The following is a 20,315-nucleotide window of genomic DNA, read 5'->3' as shown; positions in this document are numbered from 1 at the left end:
TCGGGGGGGGAGGGAGGGAGGGTAGGCGGTCAGCCTTGTCTCCAGCCAGCCAGCACCCGAGTACGGGCAAGGCAGTGTAGGGTGTGGAGTAAGGGCCGAATACAAGACCACGGCACGGAACATGAGTGGACGGACGCCGCCAAACAGACCGCTCCCGCCGACCCCGCCGCGGTCGCCGTCGCCGTCGCACGTGTCCGCGGTGGGCGAGCAAGCATACGCCGCCGAGGCTGCGGCTGGCAAGGAGCTGGTGGAGGATGCAGTGATTGCGGAGGGAGTGGGAGCTGGAGATGCTGTTGGGATGGGCAAAGGCGCTGATGCTGATGCTGATGCTGCAGGGGTCAAGGGCGCGGTCACTGAACCCGGGGTCGGGGAGGAGGCTGTCGCCAGGGCTGGGGACAGCGCAGGCGATGTGGAGGACGTGGCATGGGCGTTTGCTCGGCTGCGGGTGTCGTTGGCAGAGCTGAGCGCCGAGGCCGCGAGTGCACGGACGGTGGCGGCAGCAGCGGTGGCGGCGCTAGAGGACGCGTATCAAGGCGGAGTCCGGCGCGGCTCGGACGCGCTCCATGCGCTGCGGGAGGCCAAGTGTGCGCTAGGCGATGGCACTGGGCACGATGTCGTTGAGGCCGCCACCGCTCCGCTCGTCGGAGCGCTAGATGCTTGGGCCATGGATGTGGCTGGGCTTGCACCCGAGCTGGCGCGGGCCCGAAGCACGCTAGTGCCGCCGGATGTTGGCGGACGAGGCTCGGTCGAAGAGATGATGGACCTGCTATCACGGCTGGAGGCTGTTGTTACTCGTGCGGTGCGGAGTGAGGCGCTGCGGACGCGGCCGGCTGGGCCGCGGGTGGTAGCACGCTCGCGGGCAGCAAGCAGTCCGCTGGCAGCACCGGGTGCTCACGTCCGCAACCCGCAAACGCTGACGGCGTCGCCTGCCACAGAAGGCTCGGGAAGCGACGACAGCGCTGTGGCTCGCGGAAACGAAGACTTTGACTTTGTGGTAGGTGACGACATGTACATCTCCGAGTACGGGTTCGAGATCGGGGAAGATGAGTACACGTACATGCTGCGGTACCACGAGACCAAGGTGGTCAAGCAGCGGAAGCGGTGGGCCAAGTATCTCGCTTCGCTTCCCGACCCAACGGTAGTCTCACTGGAGACGGCGCCCAACGCCAAAACCTTCAAGAAACTTGTCCGCGGCGGCATTCCGTCGCTGCTCCGCGGAAGGATGTGGTTGGCCATGTCGGGCGCTGGCGCCAAGCTTGCAGATAACCCGGGCATGTACGCGCGCATCCTTGAGCTGACCCAGGGCCAGACTTCAGGGCATACCATCCAGATTGAGCTCGACGTCCGCCGGACCTTTCCAGACTCGGTCATCTTCAACCGGGCGACGGAACTTGATGCGCTGCGGCGAGTCCTGGTTGCCTTCTCTTGGCTCAACCCGCGGGTTGGGTACTGCCAGTCGCTCAACTTTATCACTGCCCTTCTTCTCCTGCACATGGACGAGGAGCAAGCGTTCTGGACGCTGGTCACCATCGTCGACGTTTTACTCCCCGACTACCACACGCCGGACATGCTCCAGTTCCAGATCGACCAGCGGGTTCTCCTCACGCTCGTCGCCGAAAAGCTTCCGCGCTTCCATGCCCACCTCATCGCGCTCAGCATCGACATGACGCCGATGTTTGCACAGTGGCTCCTCTGCCTCTACATTAACGTGCTACCGATGGAGACCACGCTCCGGATCTGGGACTGCTTCTTCTGCGAGGGGCCCAAGATCATGTTCCGCGCCGGCCTTGCCATCTGCAAGCTTCTCTCGCGCGAGTTTCTTGCCATCACCGACTTTGTTGATGGCTACACCATGCTGTCTAAGCGCCCGCGCTCGCTCCTGTACGACTGCGACGATGTGTGCCGGACTATGTTTGCCAAGTCGTGGCTCAAGGGCATGCCCATGGCCCGGATCGACGAGTTGCGTGTGTTCTTCAAGGCCGAGGTCACCGAAGAAATTGCCCGCTCGTCGGAGCGCGGAGCCCAGCTGACGGCCCAGCGCCGCAACAACCGCCCGCCGGATCCCGCCCCGCCGTCGGGCCCGGAACTCACCCGCAAGTCGCATGACGACGCTCGCGCTGCTGGCGCGCGGGCACTTGAAAGCATCGACTCGGCTGGGTTTTCAGAGGACTTTGAAGAGTACGACGAGTACGATGACGACGACGACGACGATGACGACGACGACGACGATGACGACGACCTCCACAAGCACCCACAATGAGTGCGTGTCAATAAATGTGGATTCAGGCCGGGAGGATGCATTTTTGCGATGGGACGCGAGCTGTGCTTTAGTTGCTTTCCGCCTCCCACACAATCTCCATCTCGTCACCGAGCGCACGCCACTGGAGGGAGACGTTGGCAAGGCAGGCACGGATCCAGGTCGATGACGAGCCGCGGGCTGTGCTTGCGACTTGGTCTAGGAGCTTGGTCAAGCGTGGCGTCGCCGCAATCTGGGACGCGGCCGCGGGCGGGATCCAAAGGCCGATCGACGAGCTGTTGCTGTCTTTGTCGACTCGGATGGTGAGCGGAAGGGCGCGGAGCGGGCGCGAGACCTCGCCGAGAATGAATGACATGGTCTGCGCCTTGGGGTTGACCCAAAATGCCGGAGCGTATGCTTGCGGGAGGCTTGCCGGTCGATTCAGCAAGAGGGTAAGGTCTTCCGGAGCGGTCTTTGTGAGTGTGGCCAGCTCGCCGACGCCGACCAGCAACTCGGTGAGCTGCTCCGACTCGAGGCCTGCAAGAGCAGCAAAAGAGCGGGCGAGGAAGACGATGTCGTGTGTTGAGGTTCCGGCGCCAGCCATGCCGATGGCAAACAGTTGGGACATGGTTGTTGTCGCACTGCCGGTGAGGAGCGGATGCGAGGCGGTGACACCAATGCTGCCTGAGGAGCTGAGCGCAAACTTGGCGGTGAGCGAGCCGTGAGTGTAGACGAGGGCAACCGATGCGCCGGTCTCGGCGTCGCGCTCAAGGCCAAGGCCTCGAGCGAGGGCTTGGAGCGTGTTGTGAGCGCCGGAAGCTGTCACCAAAGCCTTGCACGTCGCCGACAAAGCGTCGACAGGAACAATGCGGTGGGCGAGGTTGCTATCGTCGAGACCATTGGCGAGGTCGTCGCCCGAGGTGCGCGGCGCCGCCTGTGGAGTGCGTCCGCCAGCGGCTGCGTTCTTGAGCACGGTGTCGAAGAGAGGCAGGCGGGCGCGCGAGCCTGAGCGGTCGCCTTCCGCGCTTGCGCCGCCATCAGCGCTGCTGTAGGCGGCGTAGGCGGCGGGAGCCGCGGGCGCGCTTGCGATGCTTGTGGCGTGCGCAATGAGCGCAGAGACTACAGGTTTGACTGGAGGCGGTGGTGGCGGTGGAAGGGCGGGCGCGGCATCCGCTGGGTCAAAGATGGAGATGGCGCCGTCGGAGAGGAAGAGGCGGCCGCCCGGGCAGAACCGCAAGTCTAGCGCCGGGGCGGCGGAAGTGGCGTTGGCAGTCGACGCCGGGAAGATGAGCCTCGCCGAGGTGCATGAGCGCGGGACGAGGGTGACGCGCGGGAGGCTTGCGCGGAGGGCCTGGAGCTGGGCGAGGATGGGAAGTGCGCGAGCGAGGGTCGAGAGCAGAACGTCCAGCGCACGCTGCCGGTTGAGGAGCGCGGTGTAAAACGGGACAAAAGCCTCCAGGATCGGAGACGGCGGCTCAAACGAGAGGCCAAAGCCAGAAATGTCAAGCGAGATGACGACATAGAGCGCCGACTGTGGGCTCCCGCCGGGCACCGGATACAGCTCACGGGCGACCTTGAGGCAGAGACACGAGTAGGTGTGGGCAAAGACGGTAAAGTGGGAGGCAAGGTCTGCCGCGTTGGAAAGCAGCGGCGCGACCTGGGTTGAGAGCTCGGCTAGCCGGATGATGCCCTTGAGGTCAGCGAGGAGGCTAGAGACCGACGACGGCCCGTTGACATAGTCAAGCAAGATGGTTTTGCCCGACGGCGAGGTCTTGATGTGTGGGAGATCGAGCGAGGGCCCGTCAGGGAGAACAACATCAAACGGGGCGTTGGCGAGGGCGACGACCACCGACCACGAGGCACCCGACGGCGCGAGGCGAAGGACAATCGAGGTGGCCGGCAGCGAGCCGCAGTTGATGTGGAGGATAAAGCCGTCGGAGCACTCCTTGACAAGCACCTGCTGCTGCTTGAGGAGGTAGTCGAGGACGCGGTCGTGGACGCAGCGTGAAACTTGGGTGAGGAGAGCAGCGAAAAAGGCCACAAGGTCCTGGTGCGGGAGGGCGTCGACGGCCCGAGCAAGGAGTGACGCCGGCTCAGACGACGGCTTGGCCACCGGCCGGGCCGGCGTGACGACGTCCATTGGGACGGGGCCTTTGGCGACAGGAGGAGCCTGGGCTTGCGGCGTGGTCTCCGATCCAATCGAGGCCGGAGAGGCGTCAAGCCGCTTGCGGCGCTTGGCCGAGTACGGCGAGAGCGCAGGGCCGTGGGCGCTTGGGCGCTTGCCGGGAGTGGCCGGCGAGGCCGGACCGCCACGGCCCAGGCGGGTGACGGCGGGGGTGAGCGCGGCGCGGGCCATGTCGAGCGCATCTCTCGGCAGCGGGCCAAAAGAGATGACCGGGAGTGTAGCGGCGTCTGTGCTGTGATCAACTACCAAGAGCCAGAACTTGGCAAACGAGGTCCCGTCGAGGGCAAGGACGATGTACGCAAGGTGCGAATGCTGCGGGAGGCGGCAAAAGAGGATAGTGTCGTGGTCGCTGAGGAGCTGGGTGACGACGGCCGGCGCGGCTGAAGGCCACGGCGCCGACTCGACAATGAGTCCGGCAGTGGTGGCGGCGGCAGCGACGGCATCAATGGCGAGGCCCGACTCGAGGGCACGGACGGCGGCAAGGACCGGGGCAGAATCGACCGGGCACGTGCCAAGCTCGTGGAGCGCTGGCAGAGCTGCGACGAGGTCGCGGACGCGGGCGTTGCTGACCGAGAGCGAGTCCGAAGCCACAAAGGCGCCGTCGACCAGGCGGACGGCGAGCTCCAGCATGCCGCCCGGCGCCAGCATCGGGTCCCAGTGCAGGACCATGCGGGCCGAAGAGAGGCCGGATTGAAGCAGGTCGGTCCGCGAGACAACGCGGGCGCGGACAACAAAGCTGAGGCTGCTGGTGGCAGTTGCAGCGACACCGGCGCGGGCGCGAAGAGCGGCTCCGGCAGCGTCGAGAACATGGGAAACATGAATGTTGATGGCCGAGATGAGAAGTGCCTCAAAGGAAGCGTTGAAGACATCAATGTGGGAGATGGCGGCGTCAAGGGCCGGGCGGGCGGCCGGAATGGGCGGGTCGAAGCGGGCCATGAGCTTGGAGGCCTGCGGACGGATGACAAGCTTGGTCTTTGCCGACAAAGCCCAGTAGGCAGTGACAAAGCCCTCGTCGGCGCGGATGGGTGCGACCGAGGAGCCCCACCAGAGCATGCGGAGGGCCCCGGCCTGGGCAAAGAGGACGTCGATGCGGAGATGGAGGCAGAGCCGGCCGAGGAGGTCGTGGGCGGCAAGGAGCGGGGCAGGTGCGGAGGCCATGGCCGTAAAGACATGGCCCTTGAGGATCTCGTGCTGGTGTGGGTCAAGGCGGACGCGCGCAAGTGAGCCCTCAGAGCTCTGGGTCCGTACGTCCAGCTCGAGGTCGGCGATGAGCCAGGAGCGCGGCGGCGCGGGCGGGGCATCGTCCTCGAGCTCACGCCGGGCGAGGTGCGAGACGTCGAGAGTAAGCGAGAGGATGTACTGGCCAGGAGCGGTCATGACGAGGGCGCCGGCAACAAGCGCGACGGTGACACCCTGCGGGCGTGGCTCGTCCAGCAGAGCAGCCGTGACGTGCGAGTGGACAAGGTCGATGGCGGCGGTCTGGACGTCAAGCGGCGGGCGCGGGCGCGAGCCGTCGAGAACGGCGGCAGGCATGCCGCGGAACGAGCCTGTTGCAAGAAGGTCCAAGGCGGGCGCAACGGGAGGCGGCGGAGCGAGAAGGGCTCGGTGGGTCATGCCGGCGTAGTGCAGGCTCTCGGCGGTGCGCTCAAAGGCGGCGTGCGTCCCGCGGAGCTTGGCGACAAGGGCGTCGGTGTCTGCGCGCCCGCACTGGGCATGCGCCCACTGCAGCAAGGCGGCGAGGCGGAGCATGCGGTGGCGGACAAGGGTGCAGTACGCTTGTAGGGCCCGCTTGCGCGCCTCGTCGGGTGCCGCAGCGACGCCAGCCACGATGGACGTCAGCTCCGTGTATGCCGTCCGGACCAGCTGTGTGGCGAGGACCGCCAGGGCCACTGGCTGGTCGGGTGTGGACATGGATGGGGGGGGGAGGGGGGGGGATGGAGGGGTGGGGGGGGGGGTGGAGTGTGGGGGTTGGTTGGCTGTTCGGGCTCGTCGGGCTGGTCGGGCTCGTCGGGCTCGTCGGCTGGTCGGCTGGTCGGCTGATAGACTGGTCGGCACCTTTGTTTTCCTTTTCAGGCGGCTAGTAGGCACTGGGCAGCCGGCATGCCTCTTCCCTGTAAGTGGTGCGTGTCAGAGAGGCGCAACACGACACAGGGCAACTCGGCAAGACTCGGCAGACATGAACATGGATGGGGGCCAGGACAAAAAGTGTGGAGGCAGGGCCAAGGACAGGGCGGCGGTGTTCTCGTCGTACATCTACAAGGTTCTGAAGCAGGTTGGCCCTCAGACCGGCATTTCGAATGGGGCGATGGCCATTTGCAACGCGATGGCCAACGACCTGTTTGCGTCGATCGCCACAGAAGCTGGCAAGCTCGCGCAGTACAACAAGAGGGCCACCATAACGTCGCGCGAGATCCAGACTGCAGTCCGTCTGCTGCTGCCAGGAGAGCTGGCTAAGCATGCTGTCTCGAATGCAACTACGGCCATTATGCGGTACACCTCGTCGGAGCCGCGTAACGCCTCGCCTGCAAACGCTAGCGAGGCGACAAGCAGCGAGGCAGAGCAAGCAGAGAGCGCAAGAGACAGCGTAGATGAGGTGGATACGGTGGATGCGGTGGCGGAGAATGCGGTGGCATCGACCGCGGACCTCGAGGCCGAGGTGCTCGCAATGGTGGCCGAGCTGTCGCTCTCGGATGCCTGGGCCGCGTTCTCCAAGTGGATGCGCCCACGGATCAACGAGCTTCATCCCGACTTTTCGGTTCCTGAGGTGACTGTGGTGTTGAGCAGGGCGTGGAAGACGCGAGAGGTGGGCGGGATCCGGGCGGCGCTTGAAGCGGGTGGAGGCGGCGGCAAACGTGACAATGCCAACGAGGGCGCAAACGATTGCGGCGCTGACGGAGGAGCGGATGCATTCGTGGGTCCCAGTGGGAAGATGGATGCACCAGCGGTAGCGCGGTCGAAGCGAGCTGGACTCATCTTTCCCGTCGGGCGGACGCACCGCATGCTGCGGCAGGGACAGTATGCAGCGCGGATTGGGAGCGGGGCGCCAGTCTATCTTGCAGCAGTGATTGAGTATGTCATGGCCGAGCTCCTCGAACTGGCTAGCATTGCCGCCAGAGACAACAGCCAAGAGCGCATCGTGCCGCGGCACCTGCAGGTGGCCATCCGGGACGACAAAGAGCTGAACAAGCTTCTGGAGTCGGTGACGATAGCGTCCGGGGGTGTCATCCCCGACGTTTCTTCGGTGCTGATGCCGACAGAGTCAGCTGCCGCAGATAGGGCGCCCGGTAACCACATGTAGCACATCACTACTTGTGTTCCACAGTGCTCCCATGCTCTTGGACCCTCGCCTTCGGGCGCAATCCGCTCTCTTGCGCAAACCTCTGCGGCTGAGCAGGAGGGCGTTGTCGATTGTCAAGAGAAAGTCAATAGATCGTAGACTGGCTGCTTTGGAGAGCACAATGTACATCCTATATCGCTCCGCGCTGGGCTCTGCAAAAGAAGAGGGGAGGATGGAGGGCTGGAGGGCTGAGAGCTGAGAGAGGTCCTGCCAGGTGGCAGGGTGTGCATCATCAATATGGCGACAAAACAGCTTAAATGACCGTCAACAACCATAAAATAATACATTTATATAAAATATTGTGCGTTGTGAAGGCAAAATATAAATATTGTGTTTTGCATTGTAGTATTATGTTTTAATATATTTAATAATATATAATTATATAGATGAGACAAATATGCTGTCCTCGGCCCCGATCTGCGCTTGTACTACTAGCCCCCACCCCATCGCAAGCTACTGCTGCAATATCCAGAGTGGCGACGTGTTTGAGTGTACTACTCGCACACTAGTGGGGGGGGGGGGGGGGGGGGGGGGGGGGGAAAATTGTAAAAAGGGGCTTGGGGGGCCCGGCCCAAAAACCCCCCCAAGGTAGGAGGAGCCTCCTTCGAAGGGCGGGAAAAGTGGGCGGGGCTCATTCTTTTTGGGCGGGAAATCTGCCTACTCTTCCTGTTGCCCACACACACACAGCATACTCACCTACTAGAGAGCCACATTGTAGTGTAAATGCTGCAATGATGTTGGTACGTCTTTATCCTGCTGTGTGGAAGCATGGGGTGTGAGTAGTGAGGGCGGGAAGCGTGTGATTATCGAACATCTCCCACATCGGCCTGACAGCCTTTTTCGCACGGCAAGCCTCACTCCATTGCCCAAGCCAGGGCGTCCCACACCTGCGACACGTCCTGGTGCGACCACTCGACCATTCGCCACGGGAGCTGGTCGATGGCCGACCGTGCCAGGAGCGTACTGCGGATGTCATCCATGCTGTAGCGCGGCGGCTGTGGGTGGTCCGGTGGAGGCTGGCGGACCGCCACCACGACCTTGACCCGCGGCTCGAGTGCTTCCGCCATGAGCGTAAAGCTGTGGAACTCGTCGACAGACTCGACTAGCCGCTCGTCTTGGGCCGCCACAACATGGACCACCACACCAGTGCCGACGAGATAGTGCCGCACAAGCGGGCGGATCCGATCGCATCCACCGGTGTCCCAGCATGTCAGCACACCGGCGGCGGGTACCTTGAGATCCTCGATGTTGAAGCCGATGGTCGGAATAGTCATAATAAGCTCTCCTCTCGCGAGAAGGTACAAGAGCGAAGTCTTGCCTGCAGCATCTAGGCCGACAAACAAACACGAATCCCGCTTAGTCGGCGCCAGACCAAGCGTCTTGCGAACCATCGACTTGAACCACCCGACTCTGTCGGCCAGACCCGTACTCGGCGCCCCAGCTCGCCGTCGCGCCAGCGTCTGTCGGTCGTGGTACCGCGGGTTGAACGCCTCAATGTACGCATCGCGGAAAATTGTCCGCCACGGCGTGTTGAAGGCCCCGCCGTAGCGCGCCTCGTACTCGAGCATGGCGTGACGGACCGTTTCGCCATCCGGCCACGCCGTTGTCGCCATCCGCCGCCGCCACAGCAGAGGGTCGTCGACAATCGCCGCCATTGCCCGGCACGTTGCGCCGAGCGCCAGCATACTGGCCAGACTGGACTCATCTACGATGAGGAACAGAAGCTCGGTCGGGAGCTGGCCCAGGAGCGGGCCCAGCGGCCCCGCCTCCTCTGCCTCCTCCTTCCCCTTGTCGGGATCCGGGCATGCAGCTGCGTGTCTGGTCTCGGTCGCCAGCAGCAGATGCGCTCCGCCGGCTGCAATATCAGTCACCGAAACGCTCCCGGGTGCACTTGCCCATGCCAGCTCACATGGCGTCCAAACCACGCCGGGCGCTTGGCTTCCGAGACCCAGGCGACCCTGCGCGTTTGATCCCCAGACAAAGACCCGCCCGTCGTCTGCCAGTGCACAGCAATGGCCATAGCCATACGCTCCGTTGCCCACCACCTTGACCACCTTGACACCGTCGAGGCCTGTCACCCGCTGTAGGGCTAGGGCGGTCACTCCAGCATCGACCTCGCCCACACCCAGCCGACCGTTTGTGGGGTTACCACAGGCAAACAAGGCACCGCGAGCATCGATGAGCATGATTGATGCCTCACTAGCCGCTACGTGTGTCACGGGCAGTGCTAGCTCGTCTGGAATCTCCAGCGCGAGCGGCTCGACGGTGTGTGCCTCCAATCCGAGCGCGTCACGGCTGCCCCAAGCGTAGACCGCGAGCCCGTCGCTGGAGAGCGCCACAGAATGTGTCGCACCGGCAGCTATAGCGGCGACACGTGTTCCGATCTCCACAAGAGCCGGGCTTGTAGGATCGCCGCCTCGGCCCAGCTGCCCTCGCGGATTCTCGCCCCACGACCAAACACGCCCCTCCGAGTCGAGGAGCAGCGCATGAAGCGCGCCCGCGTCGACGTGGTTCACCCCGGCCGGGCGCCACGGACAATCAGTCAGCTCGCATGCATCCGGAGAGAGCTGCTGCGCTGCACCAAGTGATCCGGTGATTGAGGTTCCGAGCGTGTAGACCCGCCCACTTGCTGCCGATGCCGCCACGGCAAACACCACGCCGACGCCGATGCTAGAGATAAGCTTGCCACGTAGATGCGGAACGAGTGTGGCTGTCTCACAACAGTTGGCACCCCACATGTAGACGTTGTCGCTCGCGGCGTCAAGCGCAAACGACGCGACGCCGTTTGCAAAGATCGCGCGGACAGGTGGAAGGTGGCCGACGCGGCTTGGTGCGCCCACCATCATGCCGAGCTCAAGATCAAGGCCAAGCTGCATGTGTCCGGCCATGCCACATCCAAACACTGCGCCCTGGCTTCCAGCATGCCGCTGCAGGGTGGCCAGGATGGCCTCGTCCACGGGTGGGGCGGCCAGGACCAGGTCCGCATTTGCGTCCGCCTCGACGTATCCGCTCGCCCGTTTGCCAAACACCGCCACCATCTCGCCCGTCGCATCGAGGCGCACAAGCCCGGCGTCCCGAAGCCCCGCGAGGGCACACGCCACTGCAGCAGACGCCTCGCTTTGTGCGCTGTCGCTGCTCGACACTCCGCCGCCAGCATCGACCAGCGAGACCCGCATCGCCGAACTCCGGTACGGCTCGCCGTCACTGGAGACGCCGCCGGCGACCACCAGTGACGATCCATCAATCCACGCCGCATGCCGCATGATGCCGACTGGGAGCTCGGCAGCGTCGAGCTTGTGAAGTGTTCCGTCCCATGGAACAAATACATACACGTTTCTACTCGGTACGCCGGTCGTGCTATCCATTCCACCACTCAGAATCGCCAATCCTAGCCGCTCGACATAGATGAGCGCATAGTCAGAGAGCTGTGGTGTGTCCCATGACGAGCTTGCAGGCTCGACCCGGCGCCACTCGTGGGTGCGCAGCGAGAGCCGCCACACCCCGCCGGCATCGCTTGCCTCGGCAATGACAGATCGTCCCCCGAGAACAAATACCGAGTCGAGCGGCGCAAAGTACAGTGCCCGAGCTCCAGCCACGCTCCGCGGCGAGTCACGTGTCGCCCGCGGCATTGGCAGCCAGACGCCCCGGGCGAGGTCAAAGGCGTGCACGCTCATCCGCCTCTCAACAACCTCGCGTCCGCCACACACATACAGCACACCCTCGGGTGAGACAGCAGCCGCGGCCGCCGTCCGTGATGTCGGAGCATCCGGAGGCGCGTCGCTCGTAGCAGCAAGGGCGGCGTGTGCGGCGCGTGCGGCGACGATTTGCGCAAGCTCGACATGCGGCGAGGCCATGGCAGCCTGCAGCGGCGAGACCCCGTCGGCGTCAACGGCATCGAGCGAGATGTCTTGGGCAGTAGCCAGAACCGCAGCTGCCGCCGGGCTTTCCTTGGCGAGCGCCACCACCAGTGCCAGCCGCCCGCCTGCGGTCACGTTGGCGGTGGCGCCGCCGTCAGCGAGCGGATCGGCCAGCCACGCCCGCACCTCTGCTGCTGCCGGCCGCGGACCACGCAGCATGGCCATGAGCTTGTCGAGATGGGCCCGGTGGTCTAGGCCCAGCGTCGGCGGCGAGTACAGGCAGCGCCAGGCGCCCGGCCGGCCGACCCACACCTCGTTGCACGCAGCGCCTCCGCGAACAAAGCCGCCGAACACCGCCACGCCTTCATCCCACCCGCACACAGAGGCATCGATGCGTCCCGGAGGGGTTTCTGGTTCTTGACTCGTGGCCATAGAGTCTGAGATGTCGATGTCGGAGAGAGGGGTGCCCCAGCTCGGCGGTGGCGGACGGGGGGGTGGGGGGACTCGGTGGCGGCGCGGAGCCAAACCCGTGGTGCCAGTGGCGATGCAAGTCGATTTACGGGAGCGAGCAGGTAGGGTGGCTAGCTGTTGCTCGAGGCGGCGGCGGCTGCTGCAGAGGCGTCGACTCCAGCGCCGCCGCGGCGACGAGTTGGGCGCTTGCGGCCGCGCCGCGATGCGGCCGGACCGACCGGGCGAGCCTTTGCCGGCGTGGTCAGGCGCTCGGTTGTGCCTGTTTTCTGGGCGTCGATGGCGGCCTGCTGGGCGGCCGAGACGCGCTTGCGCGGCAGGGCTCCGCCCGGCGCACCGCCAGTCATGATGGCGGCGAGGCCTGCAGCAGCCGAGGCTGACGGGGTGGCGACAGCGTTGCGCGCGTCACGATCAACGGCGGCGAGAGCGCGGGCCTGGCCCGGCTTGGGAGCGGCACGCGACGGGTCCATCTTGCTGACATCGAGAGCGAGCTTGGACTGGAGGTCCTTGATACGAGAGCTGCTGGCGCCGGTGGTGGCGCGGTGCTGCAGCCGCTGGCGACGCTTGATGGCCTCCTCTTTGCGGCGCTGCTCGGCAGCTGCGGCCTCTGCCTCCTTGCGGGCGCGGTAGGCTGGATCCTTCATGCGCTCGGCCTCCTCGGCCTCCTTGCGGGCGCGCTCGGCAGCACGGGCCTTGCGCTCGGCCTCTTCTTTAGCCTTAAGGGCGGCGACCTCCTTGGCGGAGAGCACGTACTTGGCGTTGTTGTTGGCGATGGACATGCCCTCGCCCCATGTGGAGAACTTCTCGATGAACAAAGTTGTCTCGGTGTTCTGCTTGATGGTCTGGGGCTTGAGCCAGGCCGGTGAAGCCGGCGTGCGGTCGGCGATGAGCCTGTTGGCGGCGTCAACGCCGACGTTACGGAGCGCTGACGGCGTCTTGCGGCCGAGCCAGACGTAAACCTCGTGCGGCGAGTCGAGGACAAAGACGTCGTTGTCGCCCAAGGGCGAGGCGTCGAGCCGGCCGGTGGAGACCGATTCGAGGCTGCCGTCGGCGGCGACGCGGTAGAGGACGGTGACGGCGTTGACTTCGGCCTCGTAGGTGGCGTCGTCGGGTGCCGAGTCGGGCGGGGCCACGCTGTCGGGCGACATGCCGCCGATGGTGGTCCAGAACGGCAGGTTGCTCACATCGCGGTCGGAGGAGCCCTGGTCGATCTCGTGGATGGTGGCGCGCATGGAGCGCTCCTTGTCGCGGATACGGGTCGCCACGCGCATGGCAGTGACCTTCTCGAGGCGGTTGGAGCGACGGCCTTTGAAGACGAACAGGGTCGTGTCGAGGTCAAGAACAAACGAGTCGCCCGAGTTGAGCGAGGCCGGCTCGACCGGCATATACACGGCAAACGGCTGGCGCTTACCCTTGATGCGCATGAGAACAGGCTCTTTGTCGGCCTTGGCCTTACGGAGGACCGAGCCGACGTTGAACGTGCCATCACCCTTCTTGGCAAGCTCGACAGACGAGTCGTTGAATGTGTGCTGGGTCACACGACGCTTGACGAGCAGGGCCTTGGGATCAAACTTTGTGGGCCCATTTGCAGACGTCTTGAGCTCGACCTTGGAGCCGCCAGACGCGATCGGCGGAGAAGCGCGAGCCTTAGCGGCGTTGTCGGCGGCGGTCGGACGGGTTCGCGACCACGTCGTCGTCGACTTTCGGTTGGGACGGCCAGCGCGCTGGTAGTCGGATAGGTGGCGCTTGCAAAAGAGCAAGTCGTCAAGGCGCTCGTAAGTGCGAGCAGTGAGGACCTTGCCGCACTTGTCCCATGAGCACACAAAGCAAGTCTTGTGGTACTTGTAACCCTCGGCCGGGACTTGCGGATCGGCGATGTAGACCTTCTTGGAGCACGTCGGGCACGCATCCTTGTCGCGCTTGGTGGTAGATGGATCGACAATCGATGCTTTGCGCTGCGCCTCGGCCTTGCGCACCTTTTCTTCAAAGCGGGCGGCGTTGGCGGCGCGGGCCTCGTCGGCCTTGCGCCCATTGCGGATGTAGTCGTTGGCGTGGCGCTTGCAGAAAATAATGTCGTCCTCGGCCTGGTATGTCGTCGGCGTCAGGCGCTTGCCGCACTCGGCGCAGAGGAAGCAAGTCTTGTGGAACTTCTTCTTGCCAACGTTGACCTGTGGATCGGCAGGGTACATCCTCTTCTTGCAGTTGCGACATGCGTTCGGGTCGGCCGGCGATGCCGGACCCGTGACGCGCGACGACTTTGCCGCCGGTGGTGGTGACGATGGGGCGGGTGCCGTGGATGCGCGTGTGGCCTTGGTCTTGGTCTCCTTTGCTTTGCGCTTGCGCTCGGCGGCGGCATCCGCAGCAGCCTTCTCTTCATCGGCCTTGCGTTTGCGCCTGGCCTCCTCGGCCTTTCGCTTGCGCTCAGCAGCAGCCTTCTCCTCTGCCTTGCGTCTGGCCTCCTCCTCTCGCTTCCGCTCGGCGGCGGCGGCGGCCTTCTCTTCTTCCATGCGCTCGCGCTTGGCGGCAGCCTCCTTCTCAGCCTTGCGCCTGGCCTCCTCCTCCATGCGCTTCTGGTTAGCGGCGGCGGCGGCGGCCTCCTCCTCGGCCTTGCGCTTGCGCTCAGCAGCAGCCTTCTCCTCTGCCTTGCGTCTGGCCTCCTCCTCTCGCTTCCGCTCGACGGCGGCGGCGGCCTCCTCCTCAGCCTTGCGCTTGCGCTCAGCAGCAGCCTTCTCCTCTGCCTTGCGTCTGGCCTCCTCCTCTCGCTTCCGCTCGACGGCGGCGGCAGCGGCGGCCTCCTCCTCAGCCTTGCGCTTGCGCTCAGCAGCAGCCTTCTCCTCTGCCTTGCGTCTGGCCTCCTCCTCTCGCTTCCGCTCGGCGGCGGCGGCGGCCTCCTCCTCAGCCTTGCGCTTGCGCTCAGCAGCAGCCTTCTCCTCTGCATTGCGCCTGGCCTCCTCCTCTCGCTTCCGCTCGGCGGCGGCGGCGGCCTTCTCTTCTTCCATGCGCTTGCGCTCAGCAGCAGCCTCCTTCTCAGCCTTCCGCTTGCGCTCAACCTCCTCGCGCTGTCGCGCAGTCCCCTCCTCCTCCTTCCGCTGCGCAGCCGCCCTAGCCTCGGCTGAGGCGGCCTTGCGCTGAGCCTCGCGCCTTGCCCGGCGTTCCTTGCGCTCGGCTTCAGCCTTGGCATCCTCCTCCTCGCGCTGCTTGGCCGCGGCCTTGCGATCGGCCTCACGCTTGGCACGGCGTGCCTTGCGTTCAGTCTCAGCCTGTGCCTCAGCCTCCTCGCGCCGCTTGGCCTCAGCCTCACGCTTTGCCTTGCGCGCCGCCACACGCGCCTTGCGCATTGTCTCGGCATCGTCGGTCCCGTTCTGGGACTTGGCCCGCGCTTCGCGCCGCTTAATCCGCTCCTCCTTGCGCTGCTTGACAAGCTCTTCAGCGCCTGTGGTGTCTGTGGCCGTCGTCTCGGCGGGCGCTGATGCTACCCGCTTCTTGCGTCTCTTCACCACAACCTTGGTCTTGGTCTTGGTCTCGGCGCTCTTGGGCTTGGCCGCATCTTCAGTCGCGGACGCGGTGGCAGCCTTGCGCTTGCGCTTGACCACAACCTTGACCACGGTCCCATCTTCAAGCACCTTAGTCTTTTCAGTCACCTCGCCGCTCTTGCCAGTGCCCGTGGTGGTTTTCTTCTTCTTTCCCGTCTTGGTCGCCTTACTCTTGGCCGCACCATCTTTGGCCGCCGGCTTGCTCGCCGCCGTCTCGCGCACATGCGGTCCATTGACGTCGCCAGCAGCCTCGGCGGCGGCCTGTCCGCCAGGATTCGGCGCCGCCTGCACGTACAGAGTCATGCCCTTCTTCAGCTTCAGCTGCTTTGTTGTCTTCTTCAAATCGATCCTGGCACCGTTGGCGCTCTCGCGCCGCAGCACATACCGGTCCCAGTCGTCAACACCAATCTTGGAGCCGAGCCGGACCTGGTTCCCGATGATGGGGAACTTGTTCGAGAGCTGCACTGCCTCGAGCTCGCGCACGGAGCCATTGCCCTCCTCCACAAGCACCCGGAACGCGGGCATGCTCTCACCTCCTGTGCCTGCCCCACGCCCATTATCACAACCTCTCGCCATGAGTCACACACTCCTCGCATTCCCTCTACCCACTCACGGGGCCGTCGCCACCACCGCCGCCTGGTGTGTCCGACCGCCCGCACCTGCGCACTGAAGCCAGCAGCAAGCCCTCGCCGCCCACGGTCTTGGCCATCCCTCCCCTCGCCCCCTCAACCCCCCTGCCCCTGCCCCTGCCCCGCCCCCACACCCCCTGTCCCCGTCCCTGTCCCTGTCCTCCCCCCCCTCCCCTCCGTACCTGTGCGTCGAGTGCTGTCGCTCCCGGTCTCGCGTGCTGCGCTTTCGCCCGAATTCTCCACTCCTCACAGGTGTCACAGGTGTCTACACTCCCTACGCTCCACCGCCGAAACCAGGGCCTAGCCACAGCATGCTACCTACGAGTGCGCAAGACAGCGTGATCGGCAGTGCCATTCATTTCCCTTTCCCCCACTCCCCGCGAGAGCCTGTACCCTCTACCGCCGCCGGGCCACGCCAATGGCCTTGTTCGTCATCCGTGCCGTGGTCCGGTACATCTTGTACAGCTTGTAGAGGATGCGGAGAAAGGCAAAGGTGGCGACGCCTGCAGTCCGCATGCCAAGATGGACGGGATCAGCCTCGTCGGGATCCTCCGCCACCGTGTTGAGCAGTGCCAGCGCGTCGAGCCCGATGAGTACACCGCAGGACGCCACCGTCGGCAGAAGGACCGTCACGAATGGGTACCGCAACGCCTCCAGAAATGCGTGCATGCCCAACGCAGTGGCCGTCATTGTCAGCGGGGCGGTGACAATAAAACCAGTCGTACTCGCTGCCATGTACGCCGTCGTGTGCGCCGCGATCGAGAGACCGACCGAGTAGCCCGCCGAGGTAGCCAGCAGCGAGGTCGAGAGCCCGCCGAGCGGCGCGAGCAGCAGGCCGCCGCCGATCGACGCCAGCAGCCACGACGCGAGCTTGATCTTGGAAAAGACCTTGATTGGCCGCTCAATGACTGCCTGCTTGTTCTGCCCACGCCCGTAGGCGCTTTCGGGCTCGTGGGGTGCCGGTTCGCCACTCAGGCCATCGGCGCTCGCGTGCCCGACCTCGTACGTGGGAAGAAAGAAGGCGCCGAGTGTCGCAGACGCAACAGCGGAGCCAAACGCTGCAAACGAGTAGCGCGAGGAGAAGATGGTGCCGTAGATGGCGGTCATCGTCGCCGCAGACGTCAGATGGGTGATGACCATCGGCGCAGCCAGGCAGGCTCCGGTCACCCCCGCCGCAACGTACACCTGCCGCAGCTTAGAGCGCACCTGCGGCAGCGTCAGCGCCCGCTTCTTGGCCGTCCGGTACACCGTATACGCCGCCATCGCCGTCGCCCCCATCGTCAAGCCGCCTACGATCATAGTGCTCTGCGAGGGCATACCCGCCCACACGCCCGGCTGCCCGCCTCCCCCAGTCGGCTGCTGTGCTGCCACTGTAGGCCGAGCAGCCCCACTCGCTTTGGCTGTTGCTAGCATCATGTTGGTTCTCTAGTCAGGTGCTGTTCACCACCTCCTCCTTCTCCCTCTGCCGCCCTCTGTGGCCTTGGTTGGTGGCGGCACCTGCCGCGCAGCAAAAGAAGGTGTGGCCAGAGGCGAGGGAACAATCGTCACCCACCCACGATTAATACAAGGAGAGAAGCCAACGACTACGGGCGAAGCCAATGCAGAGAGGAAGCCACCCACATGTGCCCGTCACACACACCACACCCCCTCCCCCCCCCCTCCCCACCACCACCCACCACACCCCACCACACCAACCCCAAGCCCCAACCCACCAAACCCTTTCTCCCTTCTCCCCCCCCCCCTCCCCCCCCCCCTCCCCCCTTGCCGACACACACACTCGCCCACCCTGGCAGACACGACCGCGGGCTCGCCGTCGCAGGCGGCCGCCTCGTACCTCTACGCCTCGGTCCGCTCGCTCCTCGTCGGGCCCGACGATGGCACCGTTGCTGTAGCCGCCGGTGCCGTCCACGTTCTCGGCCGCCGCTACGACGGCCTCGGGGCCTCGGTCCTCACAACACCCATTAGCTCGTCGTCGGTCCCGGCCGCTGCCTCGTCGACGTCGTCGGCTTTGTCGGCTTCGTCGGCTGCATCAGCAACGCCGCACTCGGCGCTGTCTGTGCACCTGGCGTCGTCGGGTCCGCATCAGCTGCACCGCTGCCGGCGCTGGCTGCCGCTCTCGCCGTCCCGCACGTCGAGGCTGCGCCGGTCGAGGCCGAGCTGTTGGCGCATCTGGCATCGCTGGTGTGGTGCACGTATCGAGCAGACTTTGCGGCCATCGAACCATCACTCCTGACCAGCGACACCGGGTGGGGCTGTATGCTTCGCTCGGGCCAGATGCTGCTGGCCAATGTGCTGGTCGGTCACTTGCTGGGCCCATCCTGGCGTCTCGCCTCGCCGGGGCAAGGCCGCAAGGCCTCGTCCCGCGACACCCGCCTCTACCGCCGCATCCTCTCGTGGTTCGCCGACGTCGACCGTCCGTCTGCGCCCTACGCCATCCACCACATGGCCCAGCTCGGCGCTCTCCGCCATGACATCAGCCTTGGTTGTTGGTTTGGTCCGCATACCACCGCACTTGTCATCGCCGAGCTTGTTGGCCTCCACACCCCGCGTCTCGCGGTCTACGTCGCATCGGACTCGACCCTCTTCCGCGACCGCATCCGTGACGCCAGCACGCCGCATCGCAGGCCGCGCTATCCGTTTGAGGAGTTTGATGCTGAAGTTGCCGATGGCGTGACCATCCAGACCAAGCGGGTGCGCCGTGTGGCGCTCCCGCCCGACGCGCTCGACGTCCGCCCGCTCCGCTCGCGCCCACCTTTGACCCGGAGTGCCGAGCCAACTCGCTCGCGCACCGTCCGTGTTGTTCCTCTCGATCGCAGCACACTTGGTCTCGGTGCTGCATGGGACGTGCTTGGCGTGCCTATGGTCGAGCCGTGGGACGAGCTCCCATCTCGCAGCAGTGGCACCCAGGCAGCGGCGTCATGCAGCGACAACGACGCACCCAGCGAGGCCGCGGGCTTTCTCCCACTTCTCATCCTTGTGCCACTCCGGCTCGGTATCGACGCTGTCAACCCGCTGTACTATCCGTCGCTGCAAGCGCTGCTCGCCTTTCCACAATCGCGCGGCATGATGGGCGGACGCCCCAACTCGGCGTTTTACTTTGTGGCGTCCAGGGCGAGTACGCGCTGTACCTGGATCCACACGTGACGCAGGCGTGCGTTGACGTCACGCTCTCGCCGTCGATCGACGCAACCTCATACCACGCCCCGCCTGTTCGGCGGCTGCATTTCTCGCGACTTGATCCAACGCTCGCGCTCGCGTTCTACTGCGCGTCGCAAGCCGAGCTAGACAACTTTTATGCCCGATGCGCGGCGCTTGACGTGCCGCCGCTCTTCTCCATCCAGGATCAGTTTGTTGACTTTTCGACGACCCCGCTCTCGCCGATGTCGTCGTCGCCGCCTAGCAAGCCGCAGAGTCCGGCCGCCGCCGCAGCAGCAGCAGCGGAGGACGCGTGGGTCATGGCTGCCGGTGGCGCTGACGCTGACGCACTCGTCGACCCGGACATGGCCGAGTGGGAGCCGCTGTAGCCTTGCGCCGGCAAGGAAATGAATCACGCGCCGGCTGTCTTGGACCGCCAGTTCCGCGTCAAGCTCCCCAGATCGAGCTCGTCGTCCGAATCGTCCGAGTCGTCCGAGTCCGCAGCAACTGCCGCAGGAGCGCCCGCGGCGCCGTGTACAGTGGCGTCTGTGGGCTCTGTGGCGGTGGTGGCGGCGCCAGCGGAAGAGGCAGTGGCGCCCCGTGCGGCCTGTAGGATGTCAAGCGAGACGCCGAGGCCGCCGCCGTACTGACCCTTGAGCTGGGCGAGGCGGGCAGAGAGGCCCGAGGCGAGAGCAGCCTCCTCGGAGGCATGGCGGGCAGCACGAGCGGCGTCCTTGGCGGCCACCCGCTCAGCCTCGGAGCGGACATCAGCACCGACGTCGGCCACAAACTGGGCGAGGGTGGCGTTCTTGGCGGCTTCGACGCTCGTCGCCACCCCCGTCGCCACTGCTTGCGCCGACGCCGAGTCAAAGAATCCTGCCGGCAGCGCCGCCGCCGCCGCCGCCGCCGCCTTTCCGCCCCGCCGTCGGCCGCCT

General features: G+C 65.3%; 6 protein-coding genes across 6 annotated transcripts in view; 3 read left to right on the top strand and 3 right to left on the bottom strand.

Annotated features, from left to right (window-relative positions):
* Nucleotides 1-2,260, top strand: part of AMSG_06834 (growth hormone regulated TBC protein 1b) — a gene marked incomplete at both ends in the record, with an annotated part of 2,980 nt that extends 720 nt beyond the window's left edge. The window contains one exon of the mRNA XM_013901439.1: nt 90-2,260. Within this exon, the coding sequence (XP_013756893.1) occupies nt 90-2,260 (2,171 nt within the window). The remainder of the gene's footprint in view (nt 1-89) is intronic.
* Nucleotides 2,261-6,603: 4,343 nt separating this feature from the next.
* Nucleotides 6,604-7,719, top strand: AMSG_06832 (histone H2A; the record flags this gene model as incomplete). The annotated part of the gene is made up of 2 exons (XM_013901438.1): nt 6,604-7,255; nt 7,469-7,719. 2 exons carry the CDS (start codon nt 6,604-6,606, stop codon nt 7,717-7,719), a joined length of 903 nt encoding a protein of 300 aa, XP_013756892.1.
* Nucleotides 7,720-8,493: 774 nt separating this feature from the next.
* On the bottom strand, nt 8,494-16,158 carry AMSG_12014 (uncharacterized protein). The gene is made up of 3 exons (XM_013901527.1): nt 15,032-16,158; nt 12,262-14,935; nt 8,494-11,977 (listed from the first exon to the last, which is right to left on the bottom strand). The coding sequence occupies exons 1-3, from the start codon at nt 16,139-16,141 to the stop codon at nt 8,613-8,615; spliced, it is 7,149 nt and encodes a 2,382-aa protein (XP_013756981.1). The 5' UTR covers nt 16,142-16,158; the 3' UTR covers nt 8,494-8,612.
* Nucleotides 16,159-16,583: 425 nt separating this feature from the next.
* Nucleotides 16,584-17,673, bottom strand: AMSG_06829 (uncharacterized protein). The gene has a single exon (XM_013901437.1). The coding sequence runs from the start codon at nt 17,659-17,661 to the stop codon at nt 16,642-16,644; it is 1,020 nt and encodes a 339-aa protein (XP_013756891.1). The 5' UTR covers nt 17,662-17,673; the 3' UTR covers nt 16,584-16,641.
* A 435-nt stretch (nt 17,674-18,108) lies between these two features.
* On the top strand, nt 18,109-19,714 carry AMSG_06828 (cysteine protease ATG4). The gene has a single exon (XM_013901436.1). It carries the CDS (start codon nt 18,502-18,504, stop codon nt 19,387-19,389), a length of 888 nt encoding a protein of 295 aa, XP_013756890.1. The 5' UTR covers nt 18,109-18,501; the 3' UTR covers nt 19,390-19,714.
* A 78-nt stretch (nt 19,715-19,792) lies between these two features.
* Nucleotides 19,793-20,315, bottom strand: part of AMSG_06827 (uncharacterized protein) — a gene marked incomplete at both ends in the record, with an annotated part of 734 nt that continues 211 nt past the window's right edge. Inside the window, one exon of the mRNA XM_013901435.1 lies at nt 19,793-20,290. Coding sequence (XP_013756889.1) covers nt 19,793-20,290 — 498 coding nt within the window. The remainder of the gene's footprint in view (nt 20,291-20,315) is intronic.

Source organism: Thecamonas trahens (assembly GCF_000142905.1).
Source record: "Thecamonas trahens ATCC 50062 unplaced genomic scaffold supercont1.29, whole genome shotgun sequence".
Classification (NCBI taxonomy): Eukaryota; order Apusomonadida; family Apusomonadidae; genus Thecamonas; species Thecamonas trahens.
The sequence above is the reverse complement of the archived record's forward strand: the minus strand, read 5'-3'. Positions and strand labels throughout refer to the sequence as shown.

Coding starts and splice junctions, on each gene's coding strand:
- AMSG_06829 (XM_013901437.1), bottom strand. CDS start 17,661: ATGATGCTAGCAACAGCCAAAGCGAGTGGGGCTGCTCGGCCTACAGTG.
- AMSG_12014 (XM_013901527.1), bottom strand. CDS start 16,141: ATGCCCGCGTTCCGGGTGCTTGTGGAGGAGGGCAATGGCTCCGTGCGC. Junction 14,936..15,031: donor AGCGGAAGCGAGAGGAGGAG/GCCAGGCGCAAT, acceptor CGAGAGGAGGAG/GCCAGACGCAAGGCAGAGGA. Junction 11,978..12,261: donor CGGCCGCAAGCGCCCAACTC/GTCGCCGCGGCG, acceptor GGTGGGATGAAG/GCGTGGCGGTGTTCGGCGGC.
- AMSG_06828 (XM_013901436.1), top strand. CDS start 18,502: ATGCTTCGCTCGGGCCAGATGCTGCTGGCCAATGTGCTGGTCGGTCAC.